General features: G+C 39.4%; 4 protein-coding genes across 4 annotated transcripts in view; 2 read left to right on the top strand and 2 right to left on the bottom strand.

The window, feature by feature from the left end:
* The window catches only part of si:dkey-157l19.2 (uncharacterized protein KIAA1522 homolog), a 28,435-nt gene extending 27,626 nt beyond the window's left edge, over nucleotides 1–809 (bottom strand). The window contains exon 1 of the mRNA XM_023284472.3: nucleotides 516–809. The gene's annotated coding sequence lies outside the window, so the exon portion shown is untranslated. The remainder of the gene's footprint in view (nucleotides 1–515) is intronic.
* A 2,798-nt stretch (nucleotides 810–3,607) lies between these two features.
* LOC111578025 (syncoilin) lies at nucleotides 3,608–6,757 on the top strand. The gene is made up of 5 exons (XM_023284605.3): nucleotides 3,608–3,756; nucleotides 4,055–4,525; nucleotides 5,494–5,904; nucleotides 5,982–6,106; nucleotides 6,186–6,757. The coding sequence occupies exons 2-5, from the start codon at nucleotides 4,061–4,063 to the stop codon at nucleotides 6,229–6,231; spliced, it is 1,047 nt and encodes a 348-aa protein (XP_023140373.2). The 5' UTR covers nucleotides 3,608–3,756; nucleotides 4,055–4,060; the 3' UTR covers nucleotides 6,232–6,757.
* Nucleotides 6,419–11,584, bottom strand: LOC111577897 (retinoblastoma binding protein 4). Its single transcript, XM_023284410.3, has 11 exons — nucleotides 11,430–11,584; nucleotides 10,784–10,931; nucleotides 9,767–9,912; nucleotides 8,886–9,059; nucleotides 8,653–8,768; nucleotides 8,269–8,429; nucleotides 8,048–8,174; nucleotides 7,857–7,934; nucleotides 7,382–7,516; nucleotides 7,163–7,273; nucleotides 6,419–6,982 (listed from the first exon to the last, which is right to left on the bottom strand). Exons 1-11 carry the CDS (start codon nucleotides 11,443–11,445, stop codon nucleotides 6,920–6,922), a joined length of 1,275 nt encoding a protein of 424 aa, XP_023140178.1. The 5' UTR covers nucleotides 11,446–11,584; the 3' UTR covers nucleotides 6,419–6,919.
* A 33-nt stretch (nucleotides 11,585–11,617) lies between these two features.
* On the top strand, nucleotides 11,618–16,577 carry zbtb8os (zinc finger and BTB domain containing 8 opposite strand). Its single transcript, XM_023284421.3, has 7 exons — nucleotides 11,618–11,794; nucleotides 13,175–13,199; nucleotides 13,284–13,405; nucleotides 14,286–14,368; nucleotides 15,505–15,557; nucleotides 15,912–15,948; nucleotides 16,042–16,577. The coding sequence occupies exons 1-7, from the start codon at nucleotides 11,713–11,715 to the stop codon at nucleotides 16,126–16,128; spliced, it is 489 nt and encodes a 162-aa protein (XP_023140189.1). The 5' UTR covers nucleotides 11,618–11,712; the 3' UTR covers nucleotides 16,129–16,577.
* The last annotated feature ends 1,832 nt before the right edge of the window (nucleotides 16,578–18,409 follow it).

Raw genomic sequence — 18,409 nt, 5'->3', positions numbered from 1 at the left:
ATGGTGTCTCTGAGGTTAATAAACATGAAGTGGGCCCACACTGTCATTGACTGACACATATTCAGCAAAGTGTCAGAGCACCATGCTGCTGAGGCAGTGATGGGAGACAACACAATAGTCTTCATTGTCAAAAGCTCCACAGTGAGAGAAGCACTACAGGTCTTAGATTACCTCTGCTTTGGATCCCTCAAGGCCAAGCTAAGCAAATCTCCCACACCTAGTTATTCATACATGTCCACACTCACCCTCCTGCCATCTGTATGCAACTCGCACCAAACTCAATGTGATTACACTGTAGAATAGTGGGTTTATGTCTAGGTGATATATTTAATTAAATCAGAACAGCTTCATAATCGATTGTGGTGCTCATTTACCGTAATTTCATTTGCAGATGCCAAAGTGTAAATCCAAGAGGCTTCACCAGCAGGATTTTTGCCAGAACACATAATGAGTGGCAGAAGTTGTAGTTTTTCTTTAAAACTCAGACAAACAAATGCAAAAAGTCTTCATCATACCTTGTGAAACTTTACAGATCCAGTTGGGGTGATTCAGCCACTCTCCATTTGAAGCGTCTCCCTGCTGCGTCCTTCCTCTCCAACTCTCCAACTTTCACCGTCCGAAGGACAACTTCAGGTGAAACATTTCCGTGAACAACTGCAGTGTGGGTTCGTTCGCAGCCCGCCGTCGCTGCTCTCCTATGAGACCGCGGAACTTTTTTTTTTTTTTTTTTTTTTTTTGCTGGATGTCAGCTGAAGCGTCTCCTGTGCTGTCAGAGCTGTTTGTCTGCGGACGCTCCACTGAGCCGGAGAGGTTGAATGACGGGATGTAGTTGGCGCAGCCGCCGACCTGCGGCTCCGCACCTGAAGGAGGCCGGACTCAGGTGAGAAGAGAAGCAGCGTCCGGTGCTGTGGGGACATCTAGTGGTGGACAGACGGAACAACACACAGCTGGGCAGTTTACTTTTCCTAGCTTTGTTTGACTTCACAGCTTATACCCCAATGCCAACATTTTCCTTCTGAGAGTTTCTCAATCCATATCACCATTTTGGCAAGTCAAAAAAGCAAAAAACAAATGTAAAAACAATTTTATTGATGCTATAGGATACGAAACCGGGTGAAAAAAATCAACAAAACACTGTATTTTTAGGAGGAAATATGGATAAATTCATATGCATGCACTCATAAGAACTTTCTGGGGCCCAATACCACTCTTGTTTGAAAAATTTGCACTTTTTTCCTATTTCAAGGACCAAAGATTAAACATTTGGCTTTCACAGAAGCCCTCCAATTATTTGGATGTGCTAGAACCTATTTTGTCTGTATTTCTAGAGATACTGAATCCTTGCCTAGCAAATTAGTTGTTTTTTTTGTTTTTTGTTTTTTTTTTTGGTGGGGGGGGGGGGAATACAAAATATATATATAACAAAAATCTGAGGTCTGAAAACATGAAATTCTGAAAATCCAGGCAAAATATCTTCTGGAACCTATTTACTTATTACTTACTAAGCAAGCTAACTAAGATAATTCAACAGCATATTTCCTAAAATTCTGTCTGAATTTACACAGACTGACCTCTATACATCTTGGCTCACCATATATTTTTGCATACTTACACCCCATGCTCTTAGCATGCTCATATTGTATATATCTTGGCACATCCAAGCTGCCCTAGCAGTTATTTCATTTAGACAGTTTACATTGCACTGCACTTTTACTGTCTTTTGCTCTTCTGGTTTGATGCCAAAATTGCAATGTAGTAGTACGTGTATTCTGCAATATCAGTGAAGTTGAATCAAAAAATATTTCAATGTTATGCTTGTTTTGAAGGTTGCAAATTAAAATTGTCCATAATTAATAAAAAGTATATACATTATTTCATCTCAATATTTTTGTAGTTCTGCCTCCTAAGACAACAATCAAATCTTAAATCCGCTCAGTGCATAAGTTCTAAAGGTCATTAAGAAATATTATTGAGACCACAGATAATAAACAACAATAACACCTTCTTATTAAGAAGATACTTTAAAGGTGAGAATGACATCTACAACCTGGGGGAGTGTTGAAAAAAATAAAACATCTTCATGATAACACCTACTTCTACAGAAGGAACTCAAATCACATTTTATTTAGCTTCAGTGAAGTCAGTTTGTGGATGCAAAGCACTGTTGCGTGCAACATTAAGGCAGCAAGTTCACTCTGATTATGATTAATTATTTATTTGGTTTTATTGTGGTATGAAGGTCTACAGGTGAACCTTTTCTCCTCACCAGCACCTGTATCTCCCCTCCTAATTTACCTAAATGTCAATCACCCAATTTACTACTAAATAAAATTAATATTTAAATGTGAAATGATAATTAATAATAAGATATACAATCTCACTCCAGCTGGTAGCTAAAAGTTGGCAATCCTGATCTAGCTCATTGGATTTCAAATGTTTTTGTTGCAAGGCACACATCTCTATGTGATTATAGCTGCAAATCATTACAAAAAAGACACACACCTTAAAAGGGCTGCTGCTCTACCCAGTCTGCACTCACTGTGATATTAATAATTGAAACATGATGACTACAGGAAGAAAGTGGGGTGGCCTAACTTTATCTAGAACACAGTGTCTCACGCTTAAGTTGCTAACGACTTCATTTATAACTTACATTTAACTTAAGATTGATGCAATTATTAAATTCGAAGCTAAAGATCTGGGGGTCAAGCTAAGGCCCCATTGTGTCCGGATACTAACAGCACCTCTACATACGACACACAAGAGTAAATGAACAACATACACATATGTGAATGTCCTGTGAAAACCATGTATCTCAAAACATCAAATAAAAATTAAGCTTTATGGTTATGCTAAAGATATATTAGCATATTTTGAACCCATAAAAATAGCAAATTCTTTAGTTTGTGGGAAAATAATGAAATCACCAAACTTGGAGAGGCATGCGTTTCCCAGGATGAAGCAGCAGTTTAGATAAGCTTCACTCACACTGTTTCCATAGATGATGTAAACACATTAAAGGCACTTTGGATAAACATAGTCTTATGTATAATTTTCCCATTTAGATTCTCCTTAACTGTATTTTAGTGTGCTGTTAATGTGGAATATGGCTTATTAGACAATAAATTATAGATTATTTCCTTCACATCTCCCGTAAAATCCCTCCTTTTGCCTTCTCGTGTGCTGTGGAGTATCCGTGTGTGTGTGAGAAATATAATGAATAGAATGCAAAACAGTGGAAACAAACACTGTTTATGAACCATGCAAACTTTATGGGCAGCTGAGCTTCATACTGGAGGAAGCTATCAAAAGAAAAGCAAGCACGGGCCTGCTAACGCTGCAGCCTTAGCCTGTGCAATGAGGCAGGATGTTTTCAGTAGAAAGGTGAGGAAAGTTATGGCTCAAACAGCTTCCCATCATGACGTAACCACCTTCCCAAACGCACATAAAAACAGGGTGTGAAAGTGTGTAAATATAGCCCTGTGTGACTCCCAGGCTGGTCCAGACGTGTTAGCTGATGCATCCTGAGCATGTAGGCCAGTGTGATCCCAGCACTGACACAGTTTGTTGATGCCCCGTGGGGCTTTGAGAGGGTCTAAGATAGAGTTTCTCCCATGCCTCCAGTGTTATTAATAAACACAAAGTGTGCCTCTGTTTTCCTGTAGACAGACACACTCCAGAGCTCTCCTTAACGCTAGAGGAAAACTGTGTTCATAGCTGTGTGAACATCTGTCCCGACTGTCAACTCAAACAAAAGTGAGTACAAATATATGTTAATCTGAAGTGTTACTCATTAATATAAGATATAGTTTCTCCTGTGTGTGATCTTTGGGCGGTTCTTTTAAGATAAGCAGCTATTAGAAGTGTAAATGTGGCTCCATTTACATAGCAGTCATTCTTCATTATTTCTTACATTCCCCTGATATGCAAAACAGACTATACAGGATGATCAAGTTGAAGTGTCTTCAAAGCTACAATCTCATCAGTTAGATCTGATTAATTGCAGTTCAAAGGCAGTCAGCTTGTTCTCTCTGATTCTTTCCTCGCCTCTTAGCTTGTCATGGACAAACAAAGATCAGCAGAGGATGGAAAAGACACGACATCTACTGAGGACTCACACATCATTCAAAGCAGCCGTACTGACTCTGAAACAGAGACCGTCTTTCCGGTACACGAGTGCACACAACACCCTGCAGTACAGGTGGACCAGGTGGACATGGATGGTCTGGGGCAATTCTTCGAGCACTGCATCCAGCAAGTGTCTCTACTGGAGAAGCAGAGAGAGGAGCTGATCCAAGAGCTCCTTCTCCTGCAGGAACCCATGCAGCGAGTTGTGGAGCACCTGAGAGGGAAGCTGGTGGGAACACGGAAACTGCTCACTCTGGCTCAGCTGGATTATATCGCTGTTTATGAAGAAGTGCAGCAGGTGAAGAGGAAACTGTTTGCAGCAACCAGAGACTGCATCCAGAGCCAGGTGACGCTGGCTGCACGGGAATATGAGGTGGCTCAGTCTGCTGTTACAAAGGTAAGGACCTGTGGTTTTACTCTCATTCGAAAGTATCCGCTGTTATTCTTTATTATCTATGATGTTGGTCAGTCCCTTTTTGTGTTGGTTGTGTTTTTAGTAGGTAGCAAGCAAGATTTATCCCAGTGGAACCTAGTTTCAAGTTTTGGTTTTGCAACACTTTAATGTAGCCAGCAGTGCAGGTGGTCAGTGGTGAATTTAAGGCATCCAGCAGAAGACAAATCATCCTCATTCAGAGTATATAAATACTGCTGAAACTGAAAGAGTATCTGAAATCACAGGTCATGCTGAAAACTCTGTATTTACATTGTTTCAAGCATAATTCTACCTCTAATTGTTCAGTTATAATAGTCCTATTGATTATTTACTATGCAGATGTATGGGGAAATAAACAGCATCTAGAACATACACAAATATAAATCTCACTTTTAATACGATTCCCCACAACAGCCATCAACAACCAAAAACCACATCTCAATTTTTTAAACATTTGGTACATCTTGTAACAGTAAAAAGCATAATATTAAAATCTTTAGAGGTCAGTGAAATAGGGGGAATTAACGGAACATTTGTAAAGTTCTAAAGAGGTAAACGTGTAGCACATACATTTAACACTGTTTTGAGTTCTGAATGAGTTATTAAAGAGTTCTTAATTATTTAACAAATATAAAAATTATGAGAACCTGGCAGCATGTTGGCATCAGTGCTGTGTATATGGTGTGGCATTTTTGTCGGTTACTAAGTAGGTGAGTGTTTGTCCTCTACTGTACATCTCTGTTTTTTAGTGTCTATTACATTGATTTGTCAGGTATCATGCAGAGAAAGTCAGATGTAAAAAACTTTGCCACTGGATCATTTCCATCTGTAGTCCCTGGGCAGGTGGGACCCTGGTAACCTTTAATTTCAGATTTAATGAACAATTATCTTTTCTGTAATGCGTTTGAGAATTACTGTACATCTATTCATAGGAGGAGCTCAAGGCCCATATCCAAAGTCTGACCCAGGAGTTGTCCCAGCTGCAGGAGGCCCACCAGAATCAGCTCAATACCCTCAGGGACCGGGCCACTAAACTCTGCAGGCCCAGGGCCATGAGCGACGTCAGCCAGTGCCGCCAGGCTTCCATCAGGCTGCAGCGGCGGCTCAGCGGCAGCGTGAGGGCACTGGAGGGCTGGTACGAGCCTCGCCTCATGGCCCTGCTGCGAAGAAGGCAGGCTGGTGAGGAGGCCTTGAGGAGGAGCAGGGAACAAGCAATGGACCTGAGGGCCAGTTTGCAGCCTCTCAAAGAGGACATCCAGAGACTGGAGGTCCAAAGATCCTGTCTGCAGCAGAGGATCACTCTGATGGAGAATGAGAGGCAGGAGAGCATCGCACAACACAAGGTACAAAGACCTAAGTCAAGTAGAACTTAAGATGTACGGGATGCTTAATAAAAGTAACATTCTCCCACTTTGCACAGGAGACTGTAGAGAAACTAAAAGAGACTCTGAGAGAACTAGAAGTGGAGTTTGAAGTTCAAAGAAAATCTAAGACAGCTTTAGAAGATCTTACAGATGGCCTTTCAACAGAGCTGACATTTCTGAGGTAGGTTCCCTCTAATCTTTTCAGTTTCAACTTACAATTTGTGAGCATCTGGATGATAAACAAATGTTTTGCCTTACAGAGGCTGTGATGAACCAAGACAATCTATTGCAGAGGAAGAGCCTTAATGTTCCACTGATTGTTATTAACTAGACAAGTTCCATCTGACCAAACTACAGCACTGTATTTACACTTAATGTCAAAGAAAAACCTATTATAATATGCAAAATAATGAGGATGCGGGTGTATGCTACTACAGCCCTATTATTCATATTTTACTGCATATTACGCCACCTGCCAAGAAGCAACAACAGCTTTACTGTAAATATTTTATTATGAATATACTTAAGTACACAAGAGATCAAATGCAGCACAGAAAAACAAAAAATGCAGAGAAAACAAAATCACATACAAGGGACACAACACACAATCTGGAAAAGTCATACTACGAATATCAAGCAAATAAAAAGAAAGACCTACAGTATGTACAATTATATTAAAAATGGATCTCAGTAGAAATGCTTTCTGCAAGACTAATCAGGATGAAAAAAAAACCTGAATGATGATGCGCACGCCTCTGATGGTTTCATCATGAGCCAGATTGAGTTTGAAAAACTGACAGATCTAAAAATCATACAGACCGTATTTTAAATACATCACAATATGATGACCACGCAGCATTTTATTCATTCGTTTTCTACAAAATACTGCTGCCCAAAATGTGTTTTAAAAAGACTTTACTGCTTAAGCACCCAGCTCTGGAAAACGGATTCATTTTGAACAAGCAGGGTGAAAGAAGAGACGTGGAGGCTGGACTCATGCCTGGACCTCTGAATCTGCAGCGCCTTCTGGGTCCTCGTCGTTGTAGATATTTTCAGCCTGTAGAAAACACAATATAAATAAGAATATACACCTAATCTCTGACTGTATGTTGTAATAAATGAACTTTAGTATTAAAATTATCTACATGACATGTCTGATATTCATTCTTTTTTTTAATCAAATATTTGGATACCTCATGATCTAAAGAACATGTCATTCCCACCACAAAGCTCTTACCATCTGCCACACTTGCATGATGTTGTCCTCTGATACAGAGCAGATGACCCACGGCTCGTTGGGGTTCCAAGAGAAGTCTGAGATCTTAGCTGTGTGTCCACCATGGATGAACTGAAGAGAATCAGAGCAGAAGGAATTGGCACACTGTATAAGATTCAATTACAAAAACACAAACCTTAAATTGAAGCGTTAACCATCGTCATCACCGCTGCAACTCACCAGCAGCTCAGGAGGGCCATCTTCAGCATCCTCCGGTGACTGCTCCTCTCCGATCTTACTGAGGTCCCAGACGTTGAGCCGTCTGTCGGTGCCACTGGAGGCCAGGATGGTTTCGTTATGAGGAGACCACTGAACCTGTTCAGAAGAGATGTTACATTTCTGCTACAAAGACCTCCATGAATACTAAACCAACAGTCGAACAGTTGGCTGACTGCTGCTTGTTTGTTCTGCCATCATCCCTTTGTTTACAATCCTCCTCTGAGTCATCTCATTGTAAATTATACTCTCTCATATTGCCACAAGCCAGTTTGAGGCCACAGTTAAAAGGCAGCCAAGCCCCACTCCACAATGTGGTCAATGAGATGAATCACCCCCTTAAGCCAAATTTGGTGCCAGGACTCCCACACACAACTGTAAACCAGCTGCTACAAACTACATTTCAAATGATTTGACTGCCCAAAAGTTCCCTTCTTACCTGGAAGATCTCGTCCTTGTGAGATTCAAACGAGTGGAGCTTCAGTTTCAGGTTCCTCAGGTCCCAAAGAGCCACAGTCTACAAATAAAACTAGTCAGCTTGAACAGATTCAACTCATACAAACTGAGAACAGATGCCGCATGAGCGGACAACAACATGCTGTGAAATCGTTCTACAGAGAGCAGACCCACCTTATCTGCAGAGCCAGTGGCCAGAATGAACTCGCTGTAGGGATTGAAAGACAGGCAGTTGACCTCGGCGGTGTGGGCGTCTACTGCATGGCTGGGCTTGGAGGTGTTGTTCGACCGCGTGTCCCAACTGTTCCAAAAACAGACAGAAGCACCATTGTTCAGCGAAAGATGTAACTGAACAGCATGTTTGTTTGTTGAGAGTTATCTCTCAGGCTGCTTACATCATGAGTTTCTGGTCGTCTGCGACAGATCCGAAGAGTGATTCGTGGAGCAGGTGCCAGGAGACGTCCTCCACTACAGCGGTGTGGCCTGTGAAGATGGTCTTGGCGTCTACAATCTTCCCTTCCTTGGGCACTGTGCTGATATCCCATAGGCATATGGTCTAAAGAATACACAGATAGGGATGATTCAAAATGTTAAAAATGTTTACCTGGTGTTTTGCAATCGAAAGCAAATAGACAACAGGTCAACATATCCATATGATTTGGTAGATAACAATAACTAGATAATATTTTAAAAAAGTAGAGGAAAGTGGACGACAAAGTAAAGAAAGACAGGACAACATTAAAAAGAGTAAGTCAGGTATGTCGCTACAGCCTGCTTACATGGTCATCAGAAGCACTGAGGAGGCAGCCGCTGAGGTTTGGGTTCCAGGAGAGGCCGTAGCCCTCCTTCTGGTGACCCCTCAGACGCAGGTCAGGGGTGCATTCTCCAGAAGGGTCTTCAATATAAATTAAAAAAACAACACTGTTACAAAAACCTGCAGAGCCTCAAGTTTCAGTTACAACATCGGTTGCAGATTTTCGGAAACTCGTCGCAGAAAGTGCTGCAATCCTACCAGGCTTCGAGGGGTGCTTTGTGTAATCAAAGACCAGCACATCGCTGGTGGGGGTCTTGGTGGCAATGATGCAGGGATTCTGAGGCATGTAGCGAGCTCTGTTAACTTCCCCCTCGTGATTGATCTTAATCTCAATCTCTATTTTCCCACTTACAGATCCAAAGCCTCCAAACTCTGAAATAAACAAATCCATAAGACGGTTACTGTACATGTCCACATCAAAATGCTTTGCTTCTAGGCATGGTAAATGATATATTGTATGTATGGTTCATTGTATTTTATTGACTAACATGTCATCTAAGCAGACATACATACCTTCAATTTCTGAAGCATTAAAGATTTCAAAAAAATTTAACTTCATTCATTCATTGAGCAGAACTGTGAGCCACAATTTTTCTAAAATATAACTTTGACTACCTAAATACAGTTACTAAAAACAGAAAATATCACCTTGGCCTAGCTGACACAATGTATTATTCTGTTTAATCAATGTCACTTAGCATTCTATTTCTATGTACATCATGTTTCTATACACTACCAGTCAAAAGTTTGGAGGCACCTTCTCATTCAATGCTTTTTATTTATTTGTATTATTTTCCACATTGTAAATTAATACTGAAGATTAACACGTTTTTGTTTATAACATAATTCCATATGTATTCTTTTATAATTTTGATGTCTTCAGTATTAATCTATAATGCATAAAATCATTAAATAAAAATCATTGAATGAGAAGGTGTGTCCAGACTTTTGACTGGTAGTGTACGTTATTAGAGAACATATGTTACCCATCAACCCATTTATCTGGTGCTATATCAGCTAGCCACAACACATAGTTTGTTCTTCTAACACAAGCTTTCAGTGCAGAAATGATCTCTCACCTCCTTTCTCGCTGTCGTAGTGTGAGGCATCAAACTGGGCATCATCATTTGGGAGCTGAACGCTGGCAATCACAAGGTGATTCTGCTCATCAGAAGTGTGCGTCCCCAGAACCAGCCTGTGCACACTGTAATCTTTCCCCTCTGGCCTGTGGAGAGGCATATTACAGTTACAGACATTTTCCTGCATGGATGATTTTTTTGGTGCAACCTCCAAAGATTTTCTTTAAACCAGGTTTGCTAAATGTTCCTTCATTTCTTCCTTCAAGCATTATTGACCTTGACCTCAAATGGTCAGAAATAACAGGAAAATGCATAAATTTCTTCCACATGAATTAGCAGACTCATTGCCTCGACTATGGGGTTGAACAATTAATCAATTTCAAATCAAAATTAGAAAAAAATAAATTAACTATATACTGTTCATAATATGCAGCAAGTTTTTTTTAATGAAATTATTTTTTAAACATTTTATTGCAAAATATGCAATTCCTAAATGCTATTTCTAAGTCATGAATGACCCACCTGTATGACTGTCCCGATTGTTTACAGTAAGTTTCTATCATTTTCTTCTAAAAATTACTTCATGCTTTATATTGTTCTTGCTTTATTTATACACTTGACAGTCAGATTTTTGTGTGATCATTGTTTTATCACCTAGACCTTTAAATAAAACGGTTAGTACATGTTGGAAGTAAATCAAGATCTCATCCTTGCATTGGAATACAGAACTTCTAATATTTTGATGGTATCTCACTTGGTAATCATTTGTTTTAAACCAATTACACAGTGAATATTTAGATGAAGCTTGGCCCTTGGCACAATATCAGCTACATAAGTCAACATTTCCCCCCAAATCAATCAGCCCTACTTTACTGTATGCAGGCAGATCTTGTTGTGGTGCATAGTCATCGCCAAAAGGTTTATTCTGAGCCAGGAAAAACTCAAGGAATGACATATTTCATTCCAGTCTCTTGTCATGACTCGGTGTCTTTAACAGTGCAACAGATCTGCTCTCACCTGGTGACATCTGGCAGCCACTGAGCAGTGAGGCTGGGCCACTCCAGGGCGTGAGTCATGACCAGGTCATAGAGGAAAGGTGTGTTCTTCTTCCAGATCTTGTACTCCTCATTGATCACCCTTTCCTCTACAGCATCATCAAATGCCGCTGCAAAGGCAGTATTTACGAGCCACACACAGTCATGTTACAAGAGGATTTAAAAAAAACACGCAGCAGATAAAATACCTGAATAGAACTGAGGACATCTGAGTGGCATTAAAGCTATGTCCTAACAAGTGAAGTTTTTTTATTGTTAAATTAGCGTTAAAGTTTATTTTACTGATAAAGCATCATCAGCACAAGCAGCTAGACTCAGCTCAGTGAGCACAACAAAAATGTCAATCTGCCTGTGAGGATGGGCTTAAGCATAAGCGTTATCTACGTGGAGCAAATAATTAACTTGCTATCATAAACTAAAAACCCCGTGCAGCCACGGCGTTAGCAGCTAGCGGCGGCTAACAGCTAGCTGGCTGGTTCCTAACAATGAAAGGAGATGCTCGCCGGCGCGCCAACAACCACCGGTCCGTCCTGACTCGGACTTTCTACCATTCTGGGCAACACACGCACACATTGAGTCGTCCGGTTCAAAAATATGAACGCCCTTACCGTCTTTATCAGCCATTGTGTCGCGGTTAAACGGCTAATACTGGTAAAGAGAGGTAATTTTGACGGAGAGCGCTCCGGAGACAGCACGGTGGCTTGCAATGGCGCCAACTCCATAGAACGCGACGAGCCAATCAGCGTCCAGCAGCGTCGGACATGTTTGCTGCATCCGGAACCTCCCCCTTCCCGTGTTGTAACCCGGCTGTAAACTGTGACACACACCGACCGACATGGTGTGGGGTGTAGTTGATCAGCTCCCTAAACTCTGAACGAACTTACAGCTACGATGGAAGACCGAGAGCTAGACCTGACAGACGCACAGAAAGCTGTCAAATCTAAATACCCGCCGATCAACAAGAAATATGAATGTAAGTCTGAAGTCATGATAAATAATAGAGACGACGCTGAAGTTAGCTTCCGATTCGTCAGTTAAGGGAAACTTGATTTAGCTTTCACAGATTAGACACTGTTTTAAAGACTACTTAGCCTCTTTATGACAATCTACTGCATTTGACCAGTCTATATATAGTGGTTTTAGATCAGATTCTGGTGTAAGGTGGTCTGTATGCTAGACAAAACAGTGAAATTTGTCCTGTTTTGCATTTTTACAGATAAAATAAAAGTTTCACAAATCAGAGACTGTGTTTTAAAGACTCTTCATCAACTTTAGAGTCCAGATCTGACCAGTTGATGTACAGTGTTATAATCTGGGCCTGGTCTAATGTGGTCTACATGTAAGAAAAAAAAAATTTAAAAAATTAAATTAATTAAAAATAAGTATATTAATAAAGCCTGTCTAAGTTTAAAAAGCAGCAGAATGTTATTTTTTTTGGATCACAAACAGAATAAAGTTTTTCCAACTTAGATTTTAGCCTCTTTGCCATAATCTAGTTCAGATCTGACCTGTTGATATGAAGTGATTGTAGCTCTGGACCTACTCTAGTGTGGTCTACATGCAAAATATGAGTGAAATCTCTCATTTTTTCCATTTTCACAGACTGAGTAAAAGTTTCACAAATCAGAGACTGGATTTTAAAGACTCTTAAGCCTCTGTAGTGTAATGTATTTCTGATTTGACCTGTCAGTCTACAATGGTATTATATCTGAACCTGCCCTAATGTCATCTCCATATGATAAAATCAGCGAAATCTCCCATTTTTGAAATTTCACAAATTTAAATAAAGCTTTCACACATCAGACTGTGTTTTAAAGACTCTTATACTGTTCTAGCATGATCTAGTTAAGATGTGATCAGTCTATATTTTGGGCTTTTAGAGCTTGATCCTGTTGAATGTATTCGGTATGCAAAAAATGCAGTAAAATGTCAGTTTTATTTGTAATTTTTTTGGCATTTTCACAAATAGAATACAGGCTTCCTAAATATGAAAGTGAGTTTCAGACATCATTAAGACTGATTTTACATAATTAAAATGTGCAAAAAAAAAAAAAAAAAAAAGCCGACTTGTTTGCTCAGAGCTGCAAGTTATGTTTCCCTTAACCTTTCCCTAAACTTCCGAAGTTAAACCCACAAATCAGCCCCTAACTTCAGAGTTGTGTAATATAGCTAGCATAGGTTGTCTATTATTAGTGTATTGATAGGTCTTTTCACATCTTATAACTTTAGCTAACTGTAACAGATGTTTTTAGTGTAGTTTATGCTTTAATTAAATAAAGCTGTTGATCTGATTTAAGTGACCTGCACCTCCATATTCAGTCAACTCATCATGTTAACTTTTTTTTTATTTCAGACCTGGATCACACGGCAGATGTACAGTAAGTGTGTCTTCTTATCTTGGTAAAATAAACTCTTCTTTCTCTTCAACACTGTAGTCATAACTTTATGTTTCCTCCTCTAAGAATCCACTCCTGGGGAGACTCTTTAGAGGAAGCCTTTGAGCAGTGTGCGATGGGAATGTTTGGCTACATGACCGACACAGAAACAGTGGAGCCGCTTGATACCGTTGAAGTGGAATCAGAGGGTGAGAGTCCAGCACAAGCCATATTAATACTTCCAGTATTTTAATCCTACTAAAGGAAAATGTAAATGCAGTATCTGAGTTTGACAGAAGTTTAACATTTCTTTTATATTGTTCTGGTATGAAAAGGGTTAAATTGTGCACGAAAAACTTCTTGATCTGTTCAGCTGGTGACGGATTCTCAGCTGCAGAGTTAATCAGGGCAGGTGTGGCTTTAAAGGAAAATGATCAGATAATGTGACAAGCACACAGACAATCCTTTGACCAGTGACTATAAAATAACCTTAAAATGCAGCTTTATTCATATATGTCGGTATACAGCATACACCGATAAGCCCCAGCATTATGACCTCTGACAGGTGAAGTGAATAACATTGAACATATTGGTATTATGTGGTGTTCTACTGGAAAATCTTGGATTTTGGCATCCGTGTTGGTGAGACTTAGATGCCCAAATAAACATTGTCCAGGAACAAGCACACTGCCTCATGCATATGGCCCCCGCAGGAAAATGCACCCAGCCACATCGCAAAATCATCAAACAATCAGGAACAACTTGAGGAACATGACAGTCATCCGAGACGTTGATTTGACCTCCAAACTTCCTAGACCCCATTCTGATCAAGCATCAACAGGATGCAGGGGAACAAGTCTGACTCACAGAGGCCCCACTGCACATCCCAGAATACCCAGTGGATCCACTGCCAATGTCCTGGTGCCAGACTCCATAGGGCACCCTGAGAGGTTCTCTGGTCCAGGCCCAATGGTTCAGAGAATTTTTGACAAAAAAGGGGGGGCCAACACAATATTAGGCAGGTGGTCATAATGTTATGCTGTTTCGACATCACTTTAACTACAATCTTCTTCTTCTTTTTCTCAAAAGGTGAAGACATGGAGTCTCTTCTCTTCCACTTCCTAGATGACTGGTTATATAAGTTTTGTGCAGATCTCTTCTTTGTTCCCAGGGTGAGTATGTTGGTCACTTGTGAAGTGTGTGACATCTTGCTTTTATAACTGTAAACAGTTGTTTGTCTGTCCCAGCTCTCCAGTTGATTTGATACTTGCTCTGGCTGTTTCCCTGCCTTATGTCTGTATATAACACAATTTGCTTGATGCATAGATGAATCCATCATTTCACAATGTGTGCAAAATGCATAATAACATGTACCGCAGCTGCTATCTACATGTTTGATGCAGAAAAGTTGCAGAAGTCTTCAATATTTGAGTTTAACCCAATTTTTTGAACAATGTTTTGTTTTGTTCTGACATGTAAAAGATTTACAGTAAAATATACCCCATTCAGTAGTAAAAATAAATGACTTATAATTGACTTTTAACTTGTAACAGTTCTAACGTAAAGGGAATGTTCAGTTTATTCGAAGTGGGGCTGTATATAACCTGCAGTAGGTCACAAGTGGCGTGTCTTCGGTTTGGAGTAACAGACAGGAAGACCAGCATTGATGGAAGCTAAGCAATGAACTGCTTTGGACAAGGTCAACAGCAAGACTTACTATAGACACCTAAAAAAGGCCCAGCTATAAAAGTCAGTTTAAGTGTGTGCTATATTTTGAATATGTTCAAAGCTTTACCTGTCTGATGGAGAACTAAAGCATTTATGTTGCCCTGTGCTCTCTTTAAAGTTGACAAAATTGTGTTATTGTCCCGACTTTGGTGTCATTTTTTGGTGCCAGCAAGTCCCCTATGTTTTTGTGAAGTCTGATAAGTGTGAGGAGAGGGAGAGGTAAAACTGTTTCAGCTCCATTACAAAGGGCTGTCTGATGGCAAGTTGAAGCTGTAAAAATATTCTTAATATAGTGCACAGTTCCACTGATACAAATTTTGTTTAGTTGTGTTTTTTCAGGTGGCTAAAATACATTTTTGCTGTTGACTGTTCACAGCTTAGCTTGCTTGGATCTGCAAAGGATCTCTTTCAGGGCTTTATAAACACATCAACTTCTTGTCCTTTCTTTCAACAGTATTATCAGTTTTTCCAAAAACAGCACAGGCTGCAAGTTGCTTTGCTCTGACTCCTAATTTATGTTTTCATTATTTAATTTCTTACCCTACTATTGGCTCATAATTGTGTTGTATCTGTTCAACAGGAGGTCAAAGTTTTGCACATTGATAGAATGCGGTTCAAGATTCGCTCCATTGGGTAAGTTTGGTTTTCTTTTCTCAGTAACATGACGGTGGTGAGTGCAAATGGGGGTGAGCACATGTTGAAAATTCAGTTTTCTGAACATACTCTTTTTAATCAACACTATTTTATACAGTAATATGTTTTATATTTATCTTTGTGTGTGAAGGTTTTCATTGTGATTGCTAAACTCATGCTCTGATCTCCAAGATCATCATGAAAAGAGAAATTCAGACTAAATCTTAAACTTTCTCTCTGTCATATACAAGAGATTGCATAGATTCTACAGAGACAAAGGCCACTTATACTGATAATTTTTATTTTTCTTGCTGCTGCTGTCTCACACCTGATTTTTCCTTTTGTTTGTAAAAGGTGGGGTGAAGAATTCTCTGTGGCAAAGCATCCACAGGTAGAGTCGACACAACTACATCAAATTAATAATAAAAGATACATAACTGGAATAAAACTCTTGTAACTGTTATGTCTTGTGTTGTGATTCCAGGGAACTGAGGTGAAAGCCATCACATACTCTGCAATGCAGATCCACGATAAAGAAAAACCAGAAATATTTGCCATCGTTGATATCTGACGATACCTTCAGAGGCAGATCACACTCCTGGTTCGATGGAACTGGAAAATCTACTCGGCCAGTTTAAGTGGCCTTTTTATCGAAGGCACCGATTACTGACAAGTGAATTTTGCTTTTCTATTTGTTGAATGAAGTGTTTACGAACTAGCTGTCTGGTTGATTACAGATTACTTAAATTACATTGATGTCTCACAAGATGCATCGTGTCATAAATTAATGAGAATTTTTGTAATGGGAATGATGGAGGGAAATATATCGCGTTGAAATAATTCACCTGTTTACTTTCAGCCGCTATTAAGAATGAAAAACACCGATATAAAATGATGCTGGTGTTTTGTTTAGCACATTTGTCAGCCCAGTTTAACTTGTTTTCTGCTATTTTTATTTATGAAAAAACGAATTGTGTCGATGCTTTATAAATCACTGTAAATAAATCAACAAATGTTTTATTTTTCTTGTGGGGCTGATTTAATGGCCAGTGCTATTTCAAGTTACAATCTTCCTTTTGAATATTTTGTGGCGTTGTGCTTATCCTGGAGGGCAGAGCAGTAAACAGGAGCTATCATTTTTGAGCATAGATTTACATATTCGGCATCATAAACAGAAAATATCCACAAATGTCCTATTTTGAATTCTACACAGCAGCATATTAGAAACTATAATACACTCACCCTTCTTTTTGTGCTGTTTAAACCTGCTCACACATACACAAGTCAATGAATAAATGTGGAATATGTATTATTATGCATCACTGATTTTAGGTGTTCAACATGCAGACTCCAATCAGGACATTTAATATTTACAGCTACTATAGTTTCCACTGTTTTTAAATATATACACATGGATTTTATATTTTCTGTAAGTTTTAAAATGACTGACATTTGGGATTTTTAACAGGAGAGTTGGTTTAAGTCTTGCTGCTTGCAGCCATGGTCCTTGGTGATCACATGAATCTCACATTGAGACTTGATGAACTTTCCTCATCAGGTCAAGCCCCCCTTCAAACCACATTAACAAATCCAACTGGAGTTTCCACCTCGAAGGCAGACAGAGGAGAACAATAGGACCTGACAGGCATGATCACAGCAAATCCTGTGCAGTCGAACAGGAAATGTAAGATGAGTTCATTCAGCAAAACATTGGTCAGTAGATGTTATTCATGTCTGGGCTTGTGAATTATTTTCAATAATGACTGAGCAAATTATTCCTGGATGATTTTTGCAAAGCCCCTCTGAATTAAAATCTCAGCTAAAAAGATAGAATAAATGGAAATAACCTATAAAATATTTATAATAAACACGGCTCAAAGAAAGGTAGATGCTGTATTTTCCAGTTCAAATAATCTTTACTGTCGTTGACTAAATGCAATGGCAATGCACTGCACTGCAGAAACCGGTGTAAAATCAGGACCCTAGATATGTCTTCAGGTTTCCCAGCAAAGAGGACCCTGTGCTGCAATAACTGTATTATATCTCTGTAATACCCACAATGCTCCTCCCAGGGCTAGACCTGCACTAACTCATTCATGTTTGTAGGCTAATTTGTGAGGTAAAGATTAAGAAAGCCTGGTGGTCAATGAGATAATAATAGGAAATCATTTCAAATTACATTATAGAAAATGTAGAAATGCATGAAGCTGACATCTCCAGTTGCATCAGACTAACAGAACGGAGGTCATGTCTGAAAAATACATCACTTCAACGGGCTTTAGATGTAGTAGAAATATAGTCTTCTATATGCATGCTCTATTTATTTGTAGAATATACATTCACTGTTATGTTGACATTTTTGATCTGCATAATATCAAAAATGAATATATACAGAATCTTCAAAAAGTACAAAATAATGACTGCACAGATTTGAATGTGTTGTTTAATGTGTGGTCTACTGGGAGCAGTGTTGGCATCCCATGAAAAAGCAATACATTGATCAGCTTGTGTTTGGGTGCTTTATCTTTAAGGTGAACCAGTTTTTGTAGGTCTGAAGTGCACAGGGATGCTGTGTTTCAATGACGCACTGGCTAGATGTAGATTAAAAATGTAATTCCCCCTGATCTTTTTTTATGTCTGTTGTGCTTTTCCATCCCAGATCTTTTTACTGACTTAATGAAACCCCAGTTAGAACGGCCACAAGAGAAATGAAAAGCATATAAAGGCTTCATGTGTCCAAGACTGAAAGACAAGAAAAATGCAAGTCAGACAAGCAGTGAATCTTCCCCAAAACTTCCAATCTACTCAGTTTTTCTTTCTCAGGTGCAACAGGAGGATACAGACTGTGGTCA

This window comes from Amphiprion ocellaris, chromosome 20, assembly GCF_022539595.1.
Source record: "Amphiprion ocellaris isolate individual 3 ecotype Okinawa chromosome 20, ASM2253959v1, whole genome shotgun sequence".
In the NCBI taxonomy this organism is placed as follows: domain Eukaryota; kingdom Metazoa; phylum Chordata; class Actinopteri; family Pomacentridae; genus Amphiprion; species Amphiprion ocellaris.
Note: the sequence above shows the minus strand (reverse complement) of the source record. Positions and strands in the feature narration are given on the sequence as shown.

Excerpts from the sequence above, each read along its gene's own strand:
- zbtb8os (XM_023284421.3), top strand. The coding sequence starts at position 11,713 with ATGGAAGACCGAGAGCTAGACCTGACAGACGCACAGAAAGCTGTCAAA. Across the intron at positions 13,406-14,285 it reads CGTTGAAGTGGAATCAGAGG|GTGAAGACATGGAGTCTCTT; the intron begins GTGAGAGTCCAG and ends TTTTCTCAAAAG. Across the intron at positions 15,949-16,041 it reads CTGTGGCAAAGCATCCACAG|GGAACTGAGGTGAAAGCCAT; the intron begins GTAGAGTCGACA and ends TTGTGATTCCAG.
- LOC111577897 (XM_023284410.3), bottom strand. Across the intron at positions 8,769-8,885 it reads AAAGCACCCCTCGAAGCCTG|ACCCTTCTGGAGAATGCACC; the intron begins GTAGGATTGCAG and ends TTTATATTGAAG. Across the intron at positions 6,983-7,162 it reads TCATGCAAGTGTGGCAGATG|GCTGAAAATATCTACAACGA; the intron begins GTAAGAGCTTTG and ends TGTTTTCTACAG.
- LOC111578025 (XM_023284605.3), top strand. The coding sequence starts at position 4,061 with ATGGACAAACAAAGATCAGCAGAGGATGGAAAAGACACGACATCTACT. Across the intron at positions 4,526-5,493 it reads CTCAGTCTGCTGTTACAAAG|GAGGAGCTCAAGGCCCATAT; the intron begins GTAAGGACCTGT and ends ATCTATTCATAG. Across the intron at positions 6,107-6,185 it reads ACAGAGCTGACATTTCTGAG|AGGCTGTGATGAACCAAGAC; the intron begins GTAGGTTCCCTC and ends TTTGCCTTACAG.